Source organism: Nannobrachium achirus (assembly GCF_963921795.1).
Source record: "Nannobrachium achirus genome assembly, chromosome: 21".
Classification (NCBI taxonomy): Eukaryota; Metazoa; Chordata; class Actinopteri; order Myctophiformes; family Myctophidae; genus Nannobrachium; species Nannobrachium achirus.
In genome coordinates, this window is record NC_137828.1 from 38,107,442 (window position 1) to 38,126,763 (window position 19,322).

At 42.0% G+C, this 19,322-nt stretch overlaps 2 protein-coding genes across 4 annotated transcripts in view; one reads left to right on the forward strand and one right to left on the reverse strand.

Annotated features, from left to right (window-relative positions):
• Positions 1-27: 27 nt before the first annotated feature.
• Positions 28-17,378, forward strand: u2surp (U2 snRNP-associated SURP domain containing). 3 transcript variants are annotated; one of them, XM_080752081.1, is made up of 26 exons: positions 28-83; positions 1,737-1,835; positions 2,375-2,489; positions 3,062-3,195; positions 3,300-3,370; positions 4,181-4,269; positions 4,575-4,610; positions 4,722-4,804; positions 4,966-5,131; positions 5,252-5,463; positions 6,428-6,471; positions 8,744-8,848; positions 9,347-9,413; positions 9,556-9,731; positions 10,367-10,529; positions 10,661-10,740; positions 10,855-10,942; positions 11,235-11,378; positions 11,465-11,654; positions 12,196-12,276; positions 12,416-12,467; positions 12,558-12,702; positions 13,383-13,493; positions 15,480-15,607; positions 16,324-16,512; positions 16,872-17,378. In XM_080752081.1, exons 1-26 carry the CDS (start codon positions 39-41, stop codon positions 17,008-17,010), a joined length of 2,952 nt encoding a protein of 983 aa, XP_080608207.1. In that variant the 5' UTR covers positions 28-38; the 3' UTR covers positions 17,011-17,378. The 3 variants fall into 3 exon arrangements, with proteins under 3 accessions (XP_080608207.1, XP_080608208.1, XP_080608209.1); XM_080752082.1 differs by lacking the exon at positions 4,575-4,610; XM_080752083.1 differs by lacking the exons at positions 28-83; positions 1,737-1,835; positions 2,375-2,489; ... (5 more) ...; positions 4,966-5,131; positions 6,428-6,471 and having other exon boundaries at positions 5,439-5,463.
• A 120-nt stretch (positions 17,379-17,498) lies between these two features.
• acad11 (acyl-CoA dehydrogenase family, member 11) overlaps positions 17,499-19,322 on the reverse strand; it is a 45,731-nt gene continuing 43,907 nt past the window's right edge. The window contains exons 18-20 of the mRNA XM_080751478.1: positions 18,463-18,579; positions 18,231-18,340; positions 17,499-17,828 (exon numbers count right to left, since the gene is read on the reverse strand). Coding sequence (XP_080607604.1) covers positions 17,714-17,828; positions 18,231-18,340; positions 18,463-18,579 — 342 coding nt within the window. The 3' untranslated portion in view covers positions 17,499-17,713. The remainder of the gene's footprint in view (positions 17,829-18,230; positions 18,341-18,462; positions 18,580-19,322) is intronic.

Here is a 19,322-nt window from a genome sequence, read left to right on the forward strand (position 1 = left end):
CTTATCGATGATCGACTGTGATTTCAGTGCAACAAAAGATGGCGGACCGAACGTCTGCTAGCTCTCAAAAAGCTAGTGCTAAGGTGAATTTATCTCGAACATGTGTACAAATCGTCTTACTTGTCTGTCATAGGGGTGAACGTTATCTCCTTTGAGCTCTGTTCGTCGCAACGGTCTCCGCCTGTGTAGCCCTCAGACAGAGTTTTAACGGTTAGATAGACGCTAACGTTTTGGCCGCTCTATGTATGCCACACTAGCTAGGTGGAGCTAAGCTAACGCTCTCGCTGTGGCAGCCAGGCCATGTCCACATCCACTGCACGTTAACTACTAGTACTTACCCAACTAGAAAGTCACATATCACACGTAGCCTACGGGAGCGTTTAACTTCATACGATGCGTAGTGAGCATTTTGTTTCCGATGTACGTGACAAATGTTGTAATGTGAATGTAATGTGAATGTTAACGCAATACAATAGCCAATGCCATTGACCGCCAAGCAAGCAGCACAGCTGCACTTAGCTAACAGCTAGGCCGCTGTCAGGGTGGTGTATTAGCTGCAGTCATGCTTTGTTTACAATTCAATTCAGGGGGGAACATAATATATACAGTTGGAGGGGTTCTGCATTGTGTAAACAGACCTGTCACATTTTGTCGTGTATACATGTTTATATACAGAGTGTAAAGCATTTTGAAACAAATGGTAGCAATCCTTTGCAGTCACTTTGGGACAAAAAGCATTTTTCGTCAAAACAATTTAAAGTAGTCTACAAAAAACAAACAAACTAAGATTTAAAATACGTTTAAAGGTAGCAGCTCTGTTTATACTGTATGTGCAGTACGTCTAGATGTCACTTAATGGTTTGGTGTCCGTAGGGTGGTTCTATTTCATTAATTTATGCCTTTTATTGCAAAATCTTGCTGCTGGGTTGTGTTCGCACATTGTTGTATTTCTCCTTGTAGGTATTGGAGTCATTGATCATGTTTTCAAACTCACTTTGGGTGTGTGTAATCTGTGGGAAGTATGTGTCTCTGTAGCCGCAAATTGCAACACTAGATTGTTATGTAATCTGATTAATCTAGGGTTGCATACCTCCCATACTGATCACTTGCATATTAAACAACACCAAACTCGCCAAGCCTGAATTATGTTCTTTCTATCTGCAAAGTGTTTGTTTCAGAAAAATCCACTATAGACATGTTATGAGTTACTTTATGTCAAGAAATTCAGTTCAGGTGATTATTTCTTCTAAGTATTGGAGTTTGGAAGTGCTCGTAGGAAGTCACTCAACGGTCCTGTGTACCACTTGGTTCTAAATATCACATAATGCTGGAGGCAACGGGACATTGCGGTATTTGAGACAAGCGCTTCCAAAGTTCAACACTTTATAGGGGAAAAAAACATGTCTGCTCGGATTTCTTGACAGAAAGTAACTCATAACATGTCTACGGTGGATTTTTCTGAAACAAACACTTTGCAGATAGAAAGAGCATAATTCAAGCTTCCCATAGAGCCGTAATATTGGTGAGTTTGACGTTGTTTAATACAATCAGATAGCAAACGTTTTGATGCATTGAATCCATATGGGAGGTATTGCAACCCTAGATTCACCAGATTAAAAAAAAAATCTAGTGTTGCAATTTGCAGCTAGTGTCTCTGATGTCTTGGTGTATAGTGGGCAGGTGCTGTCTATCTGTACTAATGTACGGCCAACCACGCTGTGTTTACATCTATTCAGGCGCTGCTGGAGAGCAAACTCAAGTCCTTTAGCATTGGAAAGATGGCAGTTGCGAAGAGAACCCTGAGTAAAAAGGAACAGGACGAAATAAAGAAAAAGGTAGGTCATGTTGGGAACTGAAGTACAAGAAGAACATTTCAACAGTAGCTATATGTACAATAGTAAAATATTGCAAACTCTTTTCGGACTGGAAACTATTTAATTTAAGCTGATGAATGGATACTCTCTCCTGATAGGCTGTAATTTGGCCACGCACTTGAAACATTTATGCGTGAGCTGTCTGTGCGTGTGCGAAAAGCCCCTGGCTACATCAAGGAGGGAGTATATGTGCGGGAGACCAGATAGTCTGTACAAAACGCATACGTGCGTGTAAAAAATAGAACCGATCCTATTTTTAGGGAATGAGTATCTGGGGTTCGCGCGATCCATGCGCCTGGTGTAGCCGGCTGAATTGATATACATTGGATCTTTCCAAAACGCGAAGACAACGTGCACGCCCCACGTACGCACTGACGCGAGTGAAAAGCGCAGGTGTAGCCCCGTCGTCAGTCTGGAGGTTTTAAGTGATTAATATGCATCTCATTGTTGAAACGCATAACTTGCCTGTCAGAGGTTTTGATATTGGTTTCTGTGTGCAGGAGGATGAGCGTGCAGCGGCAGAGATTTATGAAGAGTTTCTCGCTGCCTTTGAGGGAGGAGCGGATGGCAAAGTCAAGGCCTTTGTCCGGGGTGGCATTGCAAATGCATCAAAAGGTAAAGGCTTATAATATTTAGGCGACGACACAGTCTCCATGTGGTATACTGTGTACCATGCAGTCATGAAGCACAATCCCCACTCATCTTACCAATGCACATTTTTTGTTGTGTGTTATAGAATGATATTGATTATATCATTGTATGTATCTTCTGTACTGTAAACACATTCCAATGGATCCAATATATTATATATGTATACAGCTGGGTGCAATAACTGCAAGTGAATTGCAGTGATGTATAACCATGATAACTAAACCATACCGCTCCAGCCCTAATTTGTACACAACTGTTGATAATGTTTAATTGGTTAAATATTTATAAAGCACATGGAGCCTTAATCATTTAACTTTAAAAACATTTCAGAAATATCAAAAATAGAAGACCTAGAAGCTCACTATGTCACGAGTTGTGAGCTTAATGGAGCTGATACTTTTGCTTGACAATTTGCGTATGAATGTTATGTATATTACGCATGTTTTGTCTATTGCAGTATTTTATCAATGTAAAACCTAATTTTCATTTTGTACAACAAAGATTTGACCTTGAATTTCATCTTTGTTTGCTTACAGAGGAAGCTGCAGCTGATGAGAAGAAAGGAAAGCTTTACAAGCCCAAGTCTCGATTTGAAACCCAATCCCAAACAACAAAAAGTTTTTTGCCACTGGAAACCCCACCCCAGTTTTTACAATTGGATAAAAGACATGTATGTAAAATCAGAACTTGTTGTCAGTACTCATTTCTTGTTGCTAAATCAGTGAACAAGTGAGTTACTTTTTGCTCATGCTGGCTCCTATGTCCGTCTTTCAGACACCGAAGAAAGCCACCGAAAAGGAGAAAAAGAAGAGCAACCTGGAGCTTTTCAAAGAAGAACTGAAACAGTAAGCATTGTCACTCAAATCCATTCTTTGGTTTGGTTGTACATAAATGCAAATTATACCATTATGTATACCCACGTTGAAATTGCCTCAGGGGCATTTTGAGTGCAAATCTCAACAGATTTAGCACTCCAAAGGCACTCACCTTATTTATCTTAACTGTAACTTGGCAATGGCCACTGCAATGCCAGCAGTTCCTAAAGTAGTTTTTTTCTATTCCTGCCTTATAATCATGAATATTAACTCAATTGACTGCCCAGAGAAACAGATTTTCGCGTTTACTGCCACGATTTTCTTACCTTTTAACGCGGGCGCGTGCGTGTCCATCGTGCACGGATCACCGTTCGTGATTACAAAAGACCTCATCTTAAAACATGCTAGCGGTGTGTGCTGTGTAACAAGGAAGTAAACGCAGCAGAACGTGGCCACAGGGAAACGTGTTGTCCTGCCCCCAAAATTGCATATCTGGTTCCGCTTCTGGTCTGGAAGCACTATCTTTGGGGCACTTAGGCCCCGCGGATCAGCAATCCGATTTCAGATTGTATATCTAATTGATTAATGGCTCAGGGAAACTCAGGCCTGGTACGCAAAGACATCAGGAATAACTTGAGAAACTCAGGCTTAGGCAGTTAATAATTAATGAAACTTGGGTATAATGGGAATTATACTCATGGCCATGCTATAGCATGGCCATGAGTATAATTCAATCCAATATTGGCACTTTAGTGCTGATTTACAACCACAGCCAATATCTCACATTAAAGCACTCCCTCTCAAGTATTATTGTTAATATATACTGTACCTGTCTTACAGAATACAGGAAGAAAGGGATGAAAGACACAAGCTGAAAGGACGCGTCAGTCGCTTTGAACCTCTGTCTGGCACGGATGGGCGACGCGCGTGTAAGTCTTCACGCTGCATAAACAAACCATGTTCTAGGGGGGACTGCCCATAAGTCCGAAGGTTCATTAGTCCAAAGGTTCGTTAGTCCGAATAGTTAGAGTTACTGAGGTTAGGGTTAGGCATAGTATTCTTAACAGATTCGGACTAATGAACCTTCGGACCAATGCCATGGCACCGTTCTAGGCTAGTTGGGACTAACTCATAAACCAGTCCTCCACCTGCCATGCTGCTGTGCCCCCCCTCCCACCCCGCTTTCCCATTTTTCTCTGAAACAAAATTTATACTGCTTTTCTGCTTCTTTTAGCGGATGGTTCTTCAAGAAGAAACCGTCCGTCCAGTGGTAATTTTGACTTAATATAGTGGCTTTGAATATCCTCATCTTGCCAAGAAGGTGTGTTATTCCATCAGACGGCTTTAATGAAGGCACACTGTCTCCTGTCTGTTTCTGCAGTTTTGGATGACTCCGCACCTGGTTCCCATGATGTCGGCGACCCATCCACCACTAACCTGTATCTAGGAAACATCAACCCACAGGTGAATTAGCGTTGCATAATGCACCATACAGTAATGGAAGTTTATTTACTTTCCTTGAATTAATAATAATGAGGGTCACTACTCGGGGTGTATCGATGGATTCATCAGGAAATATAATAATTTGATGTTAAAATAACATTTGTGTCTGTCTTGTTTGATAGATGAATGAGGAGATGTTGTGTCAAGAGTTCGGTCGCTATGGCCCCCTGGCCAGTGTGAAGATCATGTGGCCCAGGACAGATGAGGAGAGGGCCCGGGAGAGGAACTGTGGCTTTGTGGCCTTCATGAACAGGAGGGATGCTGAGCGAGCACTCAAGAATCTAAATGGTACTTAGCTGCTCTCTCCTCTCATCTATAAATAACAAAAAAACGTTTTAACCGCCCCATTTGTTATTGTAGCTCAGATTAAATGAAATTAACTTGTTCCTCCTTCCCTACTAACTACAGGAAAGATGATTATGAACTTTGAAATGAAGCTCGGATGGGGCAAAGGCGTGCCCATCCCACCGCACCCCATCTACATCCCTCCTGCCATGATGGAGCACACGCTCCCTCCACCCCCCTCTGGCCTGCCTTTCAACGCACAGCCCCGCGAGAGGCTGAAGAACCCCAACGCGGCCCTTCTCCCTCCGCCCAAAAACAAGGAGGAGTTTGACAAGGTAACTCGTCACGACAGCCTAGGTTTATTTGTTATGGGTTGAGTCAGTGTTCATGTTGATGGTAAGCTGTTAGGCCTTTATAAGTCGAGCTTTCTAGCTGTTAGATTCTGTGAGTATTGGCTTTGTATGCTGTTGACTGAACTACACTAGATGTGCATTTTTACTCAAAGGGTGGGTTGAGTGGATTACTGTTAGTGTATGGGGATTGCTTAGTGCAACAGAGAGGTGGTGTGTATGGTTAGTTCATCAATGGTAAGTGTGTGTAATATAGGCTATTGTGGCCTTAGAAAGACTGATATTCCATACATTGCAGGTATTCCATACACAGCCATTGAACAATTCAACTGCTTTATTCATAGAACACTTCCAACTGCTTTATTAAGTAAAATACATTTCTGTGACTGGTGTAAAAGAAAAATAAATCCACTTTTCCACAAGTTTCACGCAGACTACATTCTCTGTATTCGACGGGAGAGTGTTCTTAGCAGCACTATGTACACATACTTATTTCAGTGAGCGCATAAGTTATTACAAATTGCCAGGTGCGATTGGTCCGCACTAACCGCAATGCACCTGGCAATTTGTGATTACATATGCGCTCATAAGAAGGAAGTGAATGCGGTCCACGTGAAGCTCTTGGGAAAGTGTTTAGCTTGGAAAAGATCTGACCATGAGTAGCATCAATTACTTGTGGGGTGAATACCCAATAAATTGCATTGAGTGCTCTATGGCTGTGTATGGAATGCATGCATTGTATGGTATATTAGCCATTCTAGGGTTAGGGTGTTACAAATGTTTAGAGCTTTGAGAGAAGGATTTATTGACCATTTTATAAAACTGACGGCAGTAAAGGAAAGTTGTTGTCTCTTTGCAGTTTTCAATGCATTTTTATATTTTTCACCTGTTGCCTTTTAACAATACTCACATATTCTATGTTTATTATCTGATGTGACTTCATATACAGACTCTGTCGCAAGCCATAGTCAAAGTGGTTATCCCAACAGAAAGGTACATGTTTTTCTTTTGTTTTAATTGGTGTAAAATCTTAGAAAAACAACCCATATCAAAGCAAAAAGTTTGATCAGTTGGATCACTGCATGCTACAGGGGGCTGTTCTGTATGGGTGAGCAATAGTTGAGGCTGTTGTGTACACTTGTCTGGTCAGGAATACGCCAAGCTCTTTCACACTTAAAACGTATGTACTATATATTAGGGCTGTCAACAAAATATTCTGTTTCAAACATATATCTACATTTAAAAAATAAACAGAGATTCGAACATGAAAATTAGTGTTAAATGTGAAAAAGAAAAGCGCCACTGGCTGTATGCTTCAGGACTTTGTTGTGTGGCCCTGGGCCAGATCACGGTTCTATTCTTATCTATGGCTGTAGCAGGTTAAGGCCGGTCCACTAAATGCCTGGACAGGGATTACATCACTTTCATTGATTCAAAATGAAAATGTAGGTCAGCCTGAAACGAGCCGATCGTTGTGATAATGAGAACACATCCCAACTCGGCCTCAGAGAGTGGAATTTCACACTGAGCAATCAAAAAAAATCCTGTGTTGGAAATGCCTTGGATTTTGGTCAATAGCTTGAATATTTCCCATTTCATGTAAATGTTGAAAGTGTTTATTCCATGTTTCCTTTATCACCATATTTAAAGCAGAGGACTCCAACTCGTTTCAACAATACTACTTATTTAAACCAGTATATTACCCAGCCTTATTAAAAATGAAGCTATCGAATAACGTATGCGTTATTAATAATTAATTTGATCTCACTGAGAGAATGTGTTCTCAGCACCAACCATGGTGCAGAAAGACAGAGTGAGTGTGTGCATGGTCTGCACTGAGGTCTTAAAGATTTATGACATCTCAGTATTTTATTTGTTTAGTTTGCAATGTCTAGGTATGTCGGATCCTTTAAAATACATGTTTATGTTTGAATAAATATACCTAATGTATTTAAGTGGGTATGCTTCATCATATTGGTCATACCAGTAAAAGCACATATATAAATATTTGAAAGGTTAATTCAGGTTTATATAGGAATACTCAAATGTCATTTTTGGCAAATTATGACGGACCTACTGTAGTACACACTGTTATACATAGTTCAGCTTATAATTATTCATCATAAATGTCAGCAATAGTTGCATTTTGATTTAGTTTTAGTTTTCTTTTTTTTTTCTTTAAACCAAGATCAAGTGAGAAGACTTTTATATCACAATTGTCCAAAACTCGTACTTCTGTCATGGTTTTAAGCGCTGCATGCTGGTACCACACATTCATAGCCTAGTTGTTGTCGAGTCCATATTTCTATGCGATGCTGCTCTCTGACTATTGCTCACTCAGACTGTCCGCCCCTTTGGCCTCTGTCACTTCCATCGGGGGCTCAGTAAACCTGGCCCCTGGCCACAAATCCAAACCGCCCATTATTTTAGTCTCTATGACCTTTGACATTGGCCTTGGTGAGCAGCACAAGTTGAACTGTCTGCAGCAGCGAGGGACCTGCAAAGCATCATGGGATGGATTGGGAAAGTATACAGAATTTTACACCGCCATTGGTACGGTCGGCTCCAATACAAGTAAATGTGATCTGTGTTGTCAAATGAAAGACATCCTTGTTTTGTTGGCCACTTTAGGCTAATTCTGTCCAACTCGCACCATACCGTAGTTTCCTCCCAGACCTCTCAAAAAAAGTCTCTGCGGAGCTGTAATCATAACATTTCCACTGTCTTCGGTGCAAATGAAATCCTGTTCACCAAATCCACCAGTAGATGTCCCGTTTAGCCTATTTAGGCCAACAATCCTATACTGCTTGGGTTCTTCACTTCACATTAGTCAGGAATAGAGAGTGGGCATTGAAAAGGTACTGTATTTGCGGACTTTGTCTGCAAATACAGTCTCTCAGCAATGTCCCTCATATTCTTCCCCCATCCAGTTCAGCTTCACCGTTCCCCATTCTGTGTAAATTCATCTTAGGGGGTAGATGCCTAGGGAAGGGGTCCAGGCAGGGCAGAGGAACTGACAATAAATGAGTTGTTATGCTTGGATTACATTTTATATATTTTAATTCTTAAGAATCCAGTTTAAGTTTTAGCATAGCAAAATAAGATCTCATAATGAAAAGATTTGTATTCTGTACCTTTTCTTATGTTTGGTGTGTGTAAGTGTTAATAGGCCCAGAGGCATAGTCATGGTTAACAGAAAGGTTTTGGGTATGAGTCAAGTCTGGCTACTCTGAATCTGTTTGCTTTAACTGTGTTTTTCTTATAGGAATTTGCTCTCTCTCATCCACCGAATGATCGAGTTTGTGGTGCGTGAGGGCCCAATGTTTGAAGCTATGATTATGAATAGAGAAATCAACAACCCCATGTACAGGTGAGTGTGCTTTTATTGTGCAACATTGCAGCTCATGTTTCTTTATTATGCTGCGTTGACACTGGCAGCTACAAAGCGACAGGCTACAAGCCATTATCAATGGAAGCAAGCAACGTGAGGATATCAATGACACCCTCCACTTTTGGTTTTGACACAAAAGCTTCAAAATAAAGTTGAGCTGGCTTCAACCTTTTTCAGCGCTCCAAAGAGTGAAGTATCAAAATCCTGTTTTTTGTTTAACTATTTCCACTCACCTTCTCTCTCCTTCCTTGTAATATGTGAAAAACTAAATACTTTCAGTCAAGCAGTTTAATTCCCCGTTCTTTACATTTTCTTTAATGTTGTTCTTGCTCGTCGCGCCCACACACAGATGTACGCTTGATGACAATGAGCTGTCCACAAGCTTTTGTATCTGCTAGTGTGAAGTGAACACAGCATTAATACAGGTTATGTTATTTTTGGTTTTGCAAGCCATCGATAAGTATTTTTATATTTCAGGTTTCTATTTGAAAACCAGAGCCCGGCACATGTGTACTATCGGTGGAAGCTGTACTCCATATTACAGGTTTGGTATCTGTTAAATATGCAAGTGTACATTCGGGCAACATTCATGCCAAGCTAGAAATGTTTACTCGTATATCGCAGTTCACCATGCTTTGAGTTGGTCTTGTAGACTAATTGTTCCTCATGTGTCTCAACATATACAGGGAGAAGCTCCAACCAAATGGCGCACAGAGGACTTCCGAATGTTTAAGAACGGGTCTTTCTGGCGCCCTCCCCCTCTGAACCCATACCTCCATGGTCCTTATGACGATGGAGAGGAAGGAGGAGTAGAAGAAGAGGATGAGGAGGATTCTACCAAGAAAGGCTCCTTAAAAGAAGAGTACAGTCCTTTTTATTATTATTGGCAAATACTTAAAGCTGTGTAGAATTGGGATGATCTGTATGTCTAGACCAGGGGTCTTCAACAGGGGGTCTGGGACCCCTAGGGGATCCTCAGAGTTACTACAGGGGGAGCCGCCAAATCTTTGTGTGATAGGATAATTATTTTAGATGAACTTGAACCCTCGCATTCCCTATTCTGAGGAGAACTTTGGCCTAAAATAGCAGATCTACAAGCTCCCCAACACCTCACGCTGCAAGGGTTGAGAGCTTATAGATCGGCTATTTTCGGCAAATGGGTTGGGTGTAGAGGTAAAAAAAGAGCAGACCAAGTACCGAGTGATCGGTCAATTATCGACAATTTTAGTGATTAAATGACTAAATGAAAAAACACATTAACACAAATCCAACATCGAATGGCGACAGTGCTGTCAAGCGAGTCTGAGTCTACCTATGAAATCGATTAAAATCTGCAACACCATTTTATACAACATGTAGAGGGGGTCCCTGCTTCATCGGTCTCTCAGCTAAGGGGTCCTTGGCCTGAAAACGTTGAAGACCCCTGGTCTAGACTACATTCCTCTTCACTGTCATCTGGTGCTACTTTTGCTTGACCTCCCTCTCTCATCTGTGCAGCGAGCGTGATAAACTAGAGGAGATGCTGCGGGGTCTGACTCCCAGGAAGGGAGACATCGCGGAGGCCATGCTGTTTTGTCTCACTCGTGCCGAAGCTGCAGAGGAGATAGTGGAGTGCATTACAGAGTCCCTCTCCATTCTTAAAACCCCCCTCCCAAAGAAGGTAAGACACTTAACCGTTAGTGTGTTATCTGCCGTGGTTGGTTTGCTAAAGATTTATCACATGAATTATTTTATATTTACAGCATTTAACCCAAGCTGAATACAATGTCCGCCCCTCCTCCTTTGTTACAGATTGCACGGTTATATCTGGTTTCCGATGTGTTGTATAACTCTTCAGCCAAAGTAGCCAATGCATCTTACTACAGAAAATTGTAAGTTATGAAATGTTTGTGCTGTAGGAAATGGTTACAAAAGACAAAGACATACACATAATTTTATCTAATTATCTCAAATGTAAACTGTTCTACCTGTCCTAATCTCTACAGTTTTGAGACCAAACTCTGTCAGATCTTCGCAGACCTCAATGCAACTTACAAATCGATACAGGGTCACCTCCAGTCTGAGAACTTCAAGGTACCAGATACTAGGGCAGCAACTATTGATTATCTAACTAGAAGAAGCAACACATTGTAACATTTTTTGTTTTTTTTGTTTGATTAACTGCTTAAGCCCTATTTTATACTGATGTACAACAGTGTCTCATAACAATTGCTAAAATAGCGATCTATTAGTCCGGTCAACCGTTGCACCCCTACCAGATATTCTCCAAATACCGATGAAAAGAACAAATATTCCCAATAATGACCACAATTGACATGTCATTCCTTGTTTCTGAAATGTGCTGTTGTGTTCCTCTGCATGACAGCAACGGGTGATGGCATGTTTCCGGGCATGGGAAGACTGGGCTGTTTACCCAGATCCCTTCCTCATCAAACTGCAGAACATCTTCCTGGGTCTGGTCAACCTCACAGCAGAAAAAGAGCCCCTGCCCCTTCCCATTGTAGTAGAGGTCAGTAACCTTAACCTCACCTTTGTACACTCTTGTGCTTTCAAAGACTCAAGTCACTTAAATTATAATGTGTGTTGTTTTTTTAGACTGAGCCAACAGAGGACATTGATGGAGCTCCCATTGGGGAGTTTGTAGACGGGGCTCCGCTGGAGGATGTAGATGGGATACCCATAGATGCGGCCATCATTGATGGTGCCCCCATCGATGGAGCCCCACTGGACGACCTGGATGGTGTCCCAATCAAGCCCATGGAGGAGGACATAGATGGTGTACCTTGTAAGTTACAGAAACCCCTGAGATAAGCAAATACATGTGAAGGGCCACATTTCTCTATTTTGACCTTTGATCCAACGCTAAGATTTTGGCCAATGACAACAAATATTTTCAAAAACATACTTGAAAATGGATACATATTAAAAGGGAGATCTCGCGCTGTAGTTTGGACGGGAAAAAGGCCTTTTCAAAATGCTGGTGCCTGATTCTTATGTGACCCGAGCCAAATATCCAATATTGTGGAGAAATGTATTTTAATGTTCACCATCTCCTTGGCCACAGCATTCTTGTCTCGGTACCTTGTAATCACTCTAAGGACAACTGCCAAGGTTACCAAATGTGCAGAAATCTGTGTGCATGCCAAGTAGAAGAGGTCGAAGTGTTTTTCTGTTGTTCTGGCATTTATGCAAACTTGTAGGAAACAACCTGAAAAGGGATCAAAGTCTACATGGCCTTATTAGTTGCTTAAACCCATGACATGTGGTCTGGTCATATATGGCTGACTGTAATGAATGGACTTAAATAATTGAATTCTTTCTTACAGTGGATCACTCCAAAGAGGCAACCTTCAAAGTAGCGCCCTCTAAGTGGGAGGCTGTGGATGAGGCGGAGTTGGAAGCTCAAGGTGAGACTAAAGCAAATATCTTTTCCAATATGAAGATAGCCCTACAGTATGCCATAACAATTTGAATTGCAATATCTATACATTGTTGCCATCATTTGCATGTTTTTTGTGGTGCTCATTTTTGTATTTGCCGATTCAGCTGTGACCACTTCAAAATGGGAGATATTTGAGCCACCAGAAGAAACAAAAAAGTGAGTTTAATTGGATTTTAAACTTTTTGTCGGAATGGTTTTCCTGATGAGTCTGTTAAATCATTTAACATATAAATTCATCCTCTGCAGGGATGAGGATGAGAGTGATGATGAGGACAGGAGTCCCCGCTCCGATGAGCAGAGTTACTTCAACCCCATCAGAGATGACTCGGACACGAAGACCAAGTACTCTGAGATGAACGAAGAGAAACGCTCCAAGCTGAGAGAGATAGAGGTACAGTAATGTCCTGTTTAAGTCCAGAGGTGTCGCACCAAATTCTGGGCCCTGGGTGTGGGTACAAGGATTCACTGTGGGGCCCCCCATGAATGTTCTTCATAGGCGAAGGGGGTTTAACCCATTTAGTGAAAATCTTTGAATATTTCAAATCCTTCTGAGATATTTTGAAAAAGCAAAAGAAGCCCCCCCAGAAGCAAAATTTGAGTTACAAATGTTTGCTTAAAAAAATACATATTCAAAGATTTGCACACATTCTCACGACTTTTCAAAAATAGCAGATCTACAAGCTTGCAGTGTGGCACTCGGTGCTGCACTGTGAGCTTGTATATCTGCTATTTTTCAATCGCTAAAGTATAAAATAATTAAGGCCCCTCCACCTTGGGCCCTAGTAACTCAGTCCCACTTCCCCCCCCTTGTGACGCCCCTGTTTGTCTCCCGTATTGCGCACACACATAGGGTTGGGATCCTTTAAGGCCAGTCCATACCAATGCAACTCCTTGCAACCATTATCTCCAAATTGCAGCATCTGGACTGACCCAATTGCAAAACGGTGCCATTTCTTAGTCCAGTAATAGTTCTGAGGGCAAACTGTGCACAGAGGTTGTTACTGTGATAAAAACCGATTCCAGTTCCTTAACAGGAGTTGTTTTTCTCTTTCTCATTTATTTCCACCCAAGGTCAAAGTCATGAAGTTCCAAGATGAGCTGGAGTCGGGGAAGAGGCCAAAGAAGGCGGGCCAGAGCATTCAGGAACAAGTGGAACACTACAGGGACAAACTATTACAGAAGGTATCCACTAGATGTCTGGTTCTCAACCTGCGGGCCGTGAGAATATTGCAAGTGGAGCCCCAAATAATTGGCAGAACACTAGGATTTTAAAGATATTTAGAGGTTAAAGTATACTACTTCCATTGATCCAAGCCAAAGCCAATACATGTGGCCGTTTTCTCTCCTATGGGACCAATATCAAACAGGATGGTATTGTGGACAACATCTTATCCAAAAAATACTTTGGGGTCTGAGAGGCTAAATCATGTCAAATGGGCGTGTATGTGTCTCCCGTAGGAAGTGAGGCCGATCGCCCCCCGCCTCCCCGTTCTTTGCTCCCAGACCACGCCCCCGACCGTCGCGATTGGCCGGCTGTACTCTGCTGTACTTCCTGGCCATGTCCAAGGAATATCTACAAGGAACAGACAACACCCGGAAGTTGGCACGCCGGGTGGCCACTTTTGGGTGGCGGAAGTGACGAAGTGCTCATAGACGCTAATGTTAATTTTGGGTGGCCAAAGTGTCATGGCGGCGTCCCATGGAGCCTGAAATGACGAAAATTACGTTGGTGTCCGTTCCTTCTTTGATCTTCCTTGGCCATGTCCTGTTACTGTTGTTGTCGCGTCGCACTAGTGCTGTCACGCGTAGAAGGATGTTTGAGAGAGATGAGATTCAATTTATTGTCAGTGTACAGTACAAGTACAGTACAGTACAGCGAAAAGTATTTTCACATCTCATACGTGGAGACGTTTGAATACGCGGAGACGTTTGGACTTTTGGAAAAATGACTATATAAACAATGTATACTATTCTAGTACTTTTTAGTCCCACACTAAAAAGTATAGCAGATCTACAAGCTCACAACGCGTCGTTGCAACCCCTGCTAAATACATAAATTGTACTGTGTGAAGTGCTCTCCTGAGTGATCACTTCATCAATGCAGTGGGAGCAGTGTGGGACTAAAAAGTACTAGAATAGTATACATTGTTTATATAGTCATTTTTCCAAAAGTCCAAACGTCTCCGCGTATTCAAACGTCTCCACGTATGAGATGTGAAAATACTTTTCGCTGTACTGTACTGTACTTGTACTGTACACTGACAATAAATTGAATCTCATCTCTCTCAAACATCCTTCTACGCGTGACAGCACTAGTGCGACGCGACAACAACAGTAACAGGACATGGCCAGGAAGTACAGCAGAGTACAGCCGGCCAATCGCGACGGTCGGGGGCGTGGTCTGGGAGCAAAGAACGGGGAGGCGGGGGTAGCGGGGGGCGATCGGCCTCACTTCCTACGGGAGACACATACACGCGTCAAATGGTGGTCCGTGGCTCAAATGCAGAATAAATAATGGACCTTAGGAACAAGATGAGCCGAGTGCTTCAGAGTTTTAGCAGCAGGGTGATACCTCCAGTCCTGTGGTGTTTAAGGTGCTTAAAGTTAATAGAGTTAAATCGACGAGGGGTCCCATCAAGGGACTCACGAGCCAAGGAATAGCTAAAAAGCCTTTAACTCAATGACTGCCCCCTCACGCGTTTCCCCAGTTATTCCTGTTGTTATTCCTGTTGTCTGACGCTGCCGGGCCGTTTTTTCCCCCAAACATGGCAGCCATGTTTGTTTACATTTGACGAAAACATAATGGCTGCAATCTCATCAATGCTTGAACGGATTTCCAAGCAGATTTTCTTGTTTGAAAGCTGTGAACAGCGTGCACACACGTGGTGCATGATCTATGCATGGGCGTGCATGATCCAGGCACTATGGATTACATGGAAGTCTGTGGAGACTGGGGGCAGTTTGGCCTGAAAATGTAATTTTTTAAAGGGCAGCGTATGTGTTAACATAGCCACTAACGCCGACCGTAACTTTCGACTCTCTTGTCTTCTTCAGGGCGTGGCTACCAAATAATGGACCTTCATGTGAAAAGGGTTGAAAACCACTGCTGTAGATGGTAACAATCGACAATGCACCTCACTGTCATTTTACTGTGTTCGTCCCCTCCAGGAAAAAGAGAAGGAGAAACTTGAACGGGAGAAAGAGAGGGAGGAAAAGGAGAAGAAGAAGACAGAGACCCGTCTGAAAGAGCTGAAGAAAGAGAAAGAAAAAGAGGACACGCCAACCAGAAAAGAAAGGTTTGACGTCATATACTATAACGTCTAAAATGTGCGAAAAGTGTAGTATGACATTCTGGGCGTGGTATTGAGCGAGGTTAGATTCCTGACAGTGGTACCACAGTGCACATGGGGAATTGGCAATGACTAAATTGTAAGAAAAAAATTTAAAAAACAGGCCAAATGTGTTAAATTAAAGAATAGTATGATGTTTTCATGACATAGTATGACTTATTTGTGAGGCTGCAAAACAAAAACAGGGGTGATTGTCGAAAGATAAATCGAGGTATTAAGGATCCCATACAATGGTTTGACAGCAACTCCCAAGAAGACAATGCAACAATGGTTAAAATGACTTGAATCAGTGAACTATTTTATTGAATGAAGAGTTTAGTGTTTTTGACAACATGCCGAAACAAATTAAAGGAGTAGTTCACCCAAATAATTACACATTTCCAATTAATTAAACACCCCACGAAGCCTTGAATTCATGAATTATATTATAAAATAATTGTCGCATTCCTAAGCCAATAATTTAATCGGTAAATAGGAGACTGAGGCAAACTACTCCTCCTAGCTTCTCTTCCTTCAGTAAAACGTTAACAAAATCATTTCAACAGTGTATTCTTGCAAGAATGTGTACAGTATGAGTGATTAGGTTTATTGTTCTGATTACAATGTATTTCTATTCTATTTTCTGGTATATTTTGACACACAACTCCCCCTCTGGTTGCTAGGAAACGACGTCACAGTGGGTCTCCCAGCCCGACGCGGGGCAGTACCAGGCGAGGCCGCTCGCCTTCGCCTCGCTCAGAGAGGTCGGAGCGCTCCGAGAAGTCAGAGCGCTCCTACTCTAAAGACGTGGTGTCCTCTCGTTCCACCCACAAAGACTCCCCTCGCTCCAGCAACAAAAAGTCCTCCAAGAGGTAAGATAAACCTGCGGCAGGGGAAATTTAGCTGAACACAGCAAGTAGTAATTAGAAGCAGACAGATAGGCCAGGTTAAAAATACATCGGTATTGGCAATTATGCCTTTCACTACCTGGCGTCCCAATTTTAGGAGAAACATTTCAAGTTTCAAAAATGGCAGATCTATGCCAGCTCACAATACTTATTGTACTGTACAGGGCATAAGAGGTTAGTTTTCTCAATAGAAACTTTAATTGAATAAAGTCAAACGCACTGACAAAGTCAAAACATTAATAATCGGTCTAGGATCAGATCCAAAGATCTGGCATCGGTCGGGCTGTAGTAGTAATTGGGATTTATTACGTTTGTTCTCTCAGGTCTCCCTCATCACCTCGCACACCCAAACGGTCCAGGAGGTCGCGGTCCAGGACACCCAAGAAATCAACTAAAAAGTCCCGTTCCAAATCCAGGTCGCCACACCGGTCTCACAAAAAATCAAAGAAGAGCAAACACTGACTAATCACAACCCTTCCCTCAACTGTCCTCCAAGACCAGCCTATGTCCCTCCCTCCCCTTCTACTTCTCTACACAGTGTTGTATAAAGATTGACTGGGTGGACAGACCGACGGGCCCGTCTGAATGTTTCAATGTGAAGAAGAGGGAGAGAGTTTTGGTTGCCATGTTGAGTATGAAATGGATTGCTGTTTTATATTGTAAAAAAATATATTGCGCCTGTGTGTCCTTTCTCCCATCATTGCCCAATGGAATTCATGGTAGACCACGCCTGTGCAGTGTGATGATGACTCTAGTCTTATAATGATGCTGTCATTTTCTGTTTTTGTAGTTCACATTAAAAATAATTCCTAATAAAATGGGCTCATGTTTTGTAACGGCTCATCTGATCAATTAATTTGCTTCCAAATCGTTACCCTCTTGATTATGCTATGAGGCTAACAAAATGCACACGCTAGAACTGAATGGTGTACATATTAATTTTAATTCAATCAACATCAGTATGAAAGTATTCTGGTGCTACAAATCTTAATGTTATTTACATATAGTTACATTATACATTATTGTACTGTGATTTTATTATATTGTACTGTGATTTTATTTTATTATTGAAGTAGCTAGCGCTTAGACAAACTTTTCAGGCACTGAAATCATTACAGCAGATCCAAATCAAAAGTCTTTCCTGGGGTCTGAATAAACCATGACATCACAGCTTAGCCTGCGTCTTCCTCAGCTGATCTCTCAGCTCCAGACGAGCGATGGAGGACAGATGAACCTCATCTGGGCCATCAGCGATGCGCAGGGTCCTCACATGGGCATACCTGACGATGTGATAATGTTTACTTCAGTAGTCACCATGTGATGCAAAGTGACCGGTAGGCCTGTCACAATTATTACATTATCACCTAATAGCAATTATCTTTTGCATAATCGTTATCATTTCCTTGTTGAAAATAAATAAATGTGGAAATAATCTACAAGCTCAACGCAATGAACGCATCACACGCTTTGAGCTTGCAGACCGGCTATTTCTATTCTATTTGTGATATCTGCCCTGTGCAGTGCACATTTTGTTTACGATGCCTAAACGCCAAACAAACGTGATTCTTATTCATAATGTTCCAATGTTCAACGACCGAAAACTGCAGTTATTCGTCAAGTAAAATGTGATAATCTGACAGCCCTAGTTAACCGGAACATTCTGCACACGAGGAGGTACTTACATCTGTGCTAGCGGGAAGTCTCCAGACACACCGGCTCCTCCGTACACCTGGATGGCACAGTCTACCACCTTACATGCCATCCTGGCTGCAGCCACCTTGATCATAGCGATCTAGACCATCACAGAGGGAATTGAGTCACTCCAGACTTGGCTTGGGGTTGGATGACACTATTCAGGGGGGTGTTACACTTTCTGTATATCAGAGAGACTTAGTTTTCAGACACTGCTATTACCTGTTTGCGGGCAGCGCGGCTACCCTGTGAGTCCAGAGCGTGGGCAGCATTCAGAGTCAACAGGCGCGTCTGCTCTATCATCAAACGGCACTCTGCTATCCAATGAGCCACTACCTCCTACAACAAAAAACAGCAACATTGTCAATGCAGGGTTCCCACGGTCATGAAATTCCTGGAAATATTTTGGAATTGATCAAGGGTCCTGGAATGTCCTGGAAAAAATAGCTATGCATTGTCTTTGGTTATTGATTTTGTTAATACCTCTTAAACATTGGCCAAATTGTCAAATATTAGAGGCAGAAATTTTGAAAATAGCAGATCTACATGCTCACAACGCCTCGCGTTGCAAGGTATTTTCACAATAAAACCTTGTTATACAAAATTCCTCAACTCTTAGTGCTCGTCATGGTGCCGGGGTCCCCAGTTCAAATATGATTATTTCGGGGGTCACGGCCTGAAAAGGTTGAGAACCACTGGCATACAGTACCTGTCTTTGGGCATTGCGCATGGGAGTAAACGACTCGTTATTGAGCTGAATTATTGTTATATAGTCCTGGAAATCGGGTTAAAAATTCTGGAAAGGTTTTGGAAATTAATTGGTAAAGATGTGTGGGAACCCTGTCAATTAAGGTCTTTATACCATGCGCCTGTTGAATGACATTTGTCCATCTGTCTGTGGATTCTAGATCATTCATTGTATCCACACTGCATACTATATAAATTAGTATTCAAACTACATAGTATGCATACTAGATCACTCACTGTATACATATTACATAGTGTGCATACTACTGTAGATCAATCATAATATCCTTAATGTATACTTCATACTGCAGCATAGTATGACTATGCATACTAGA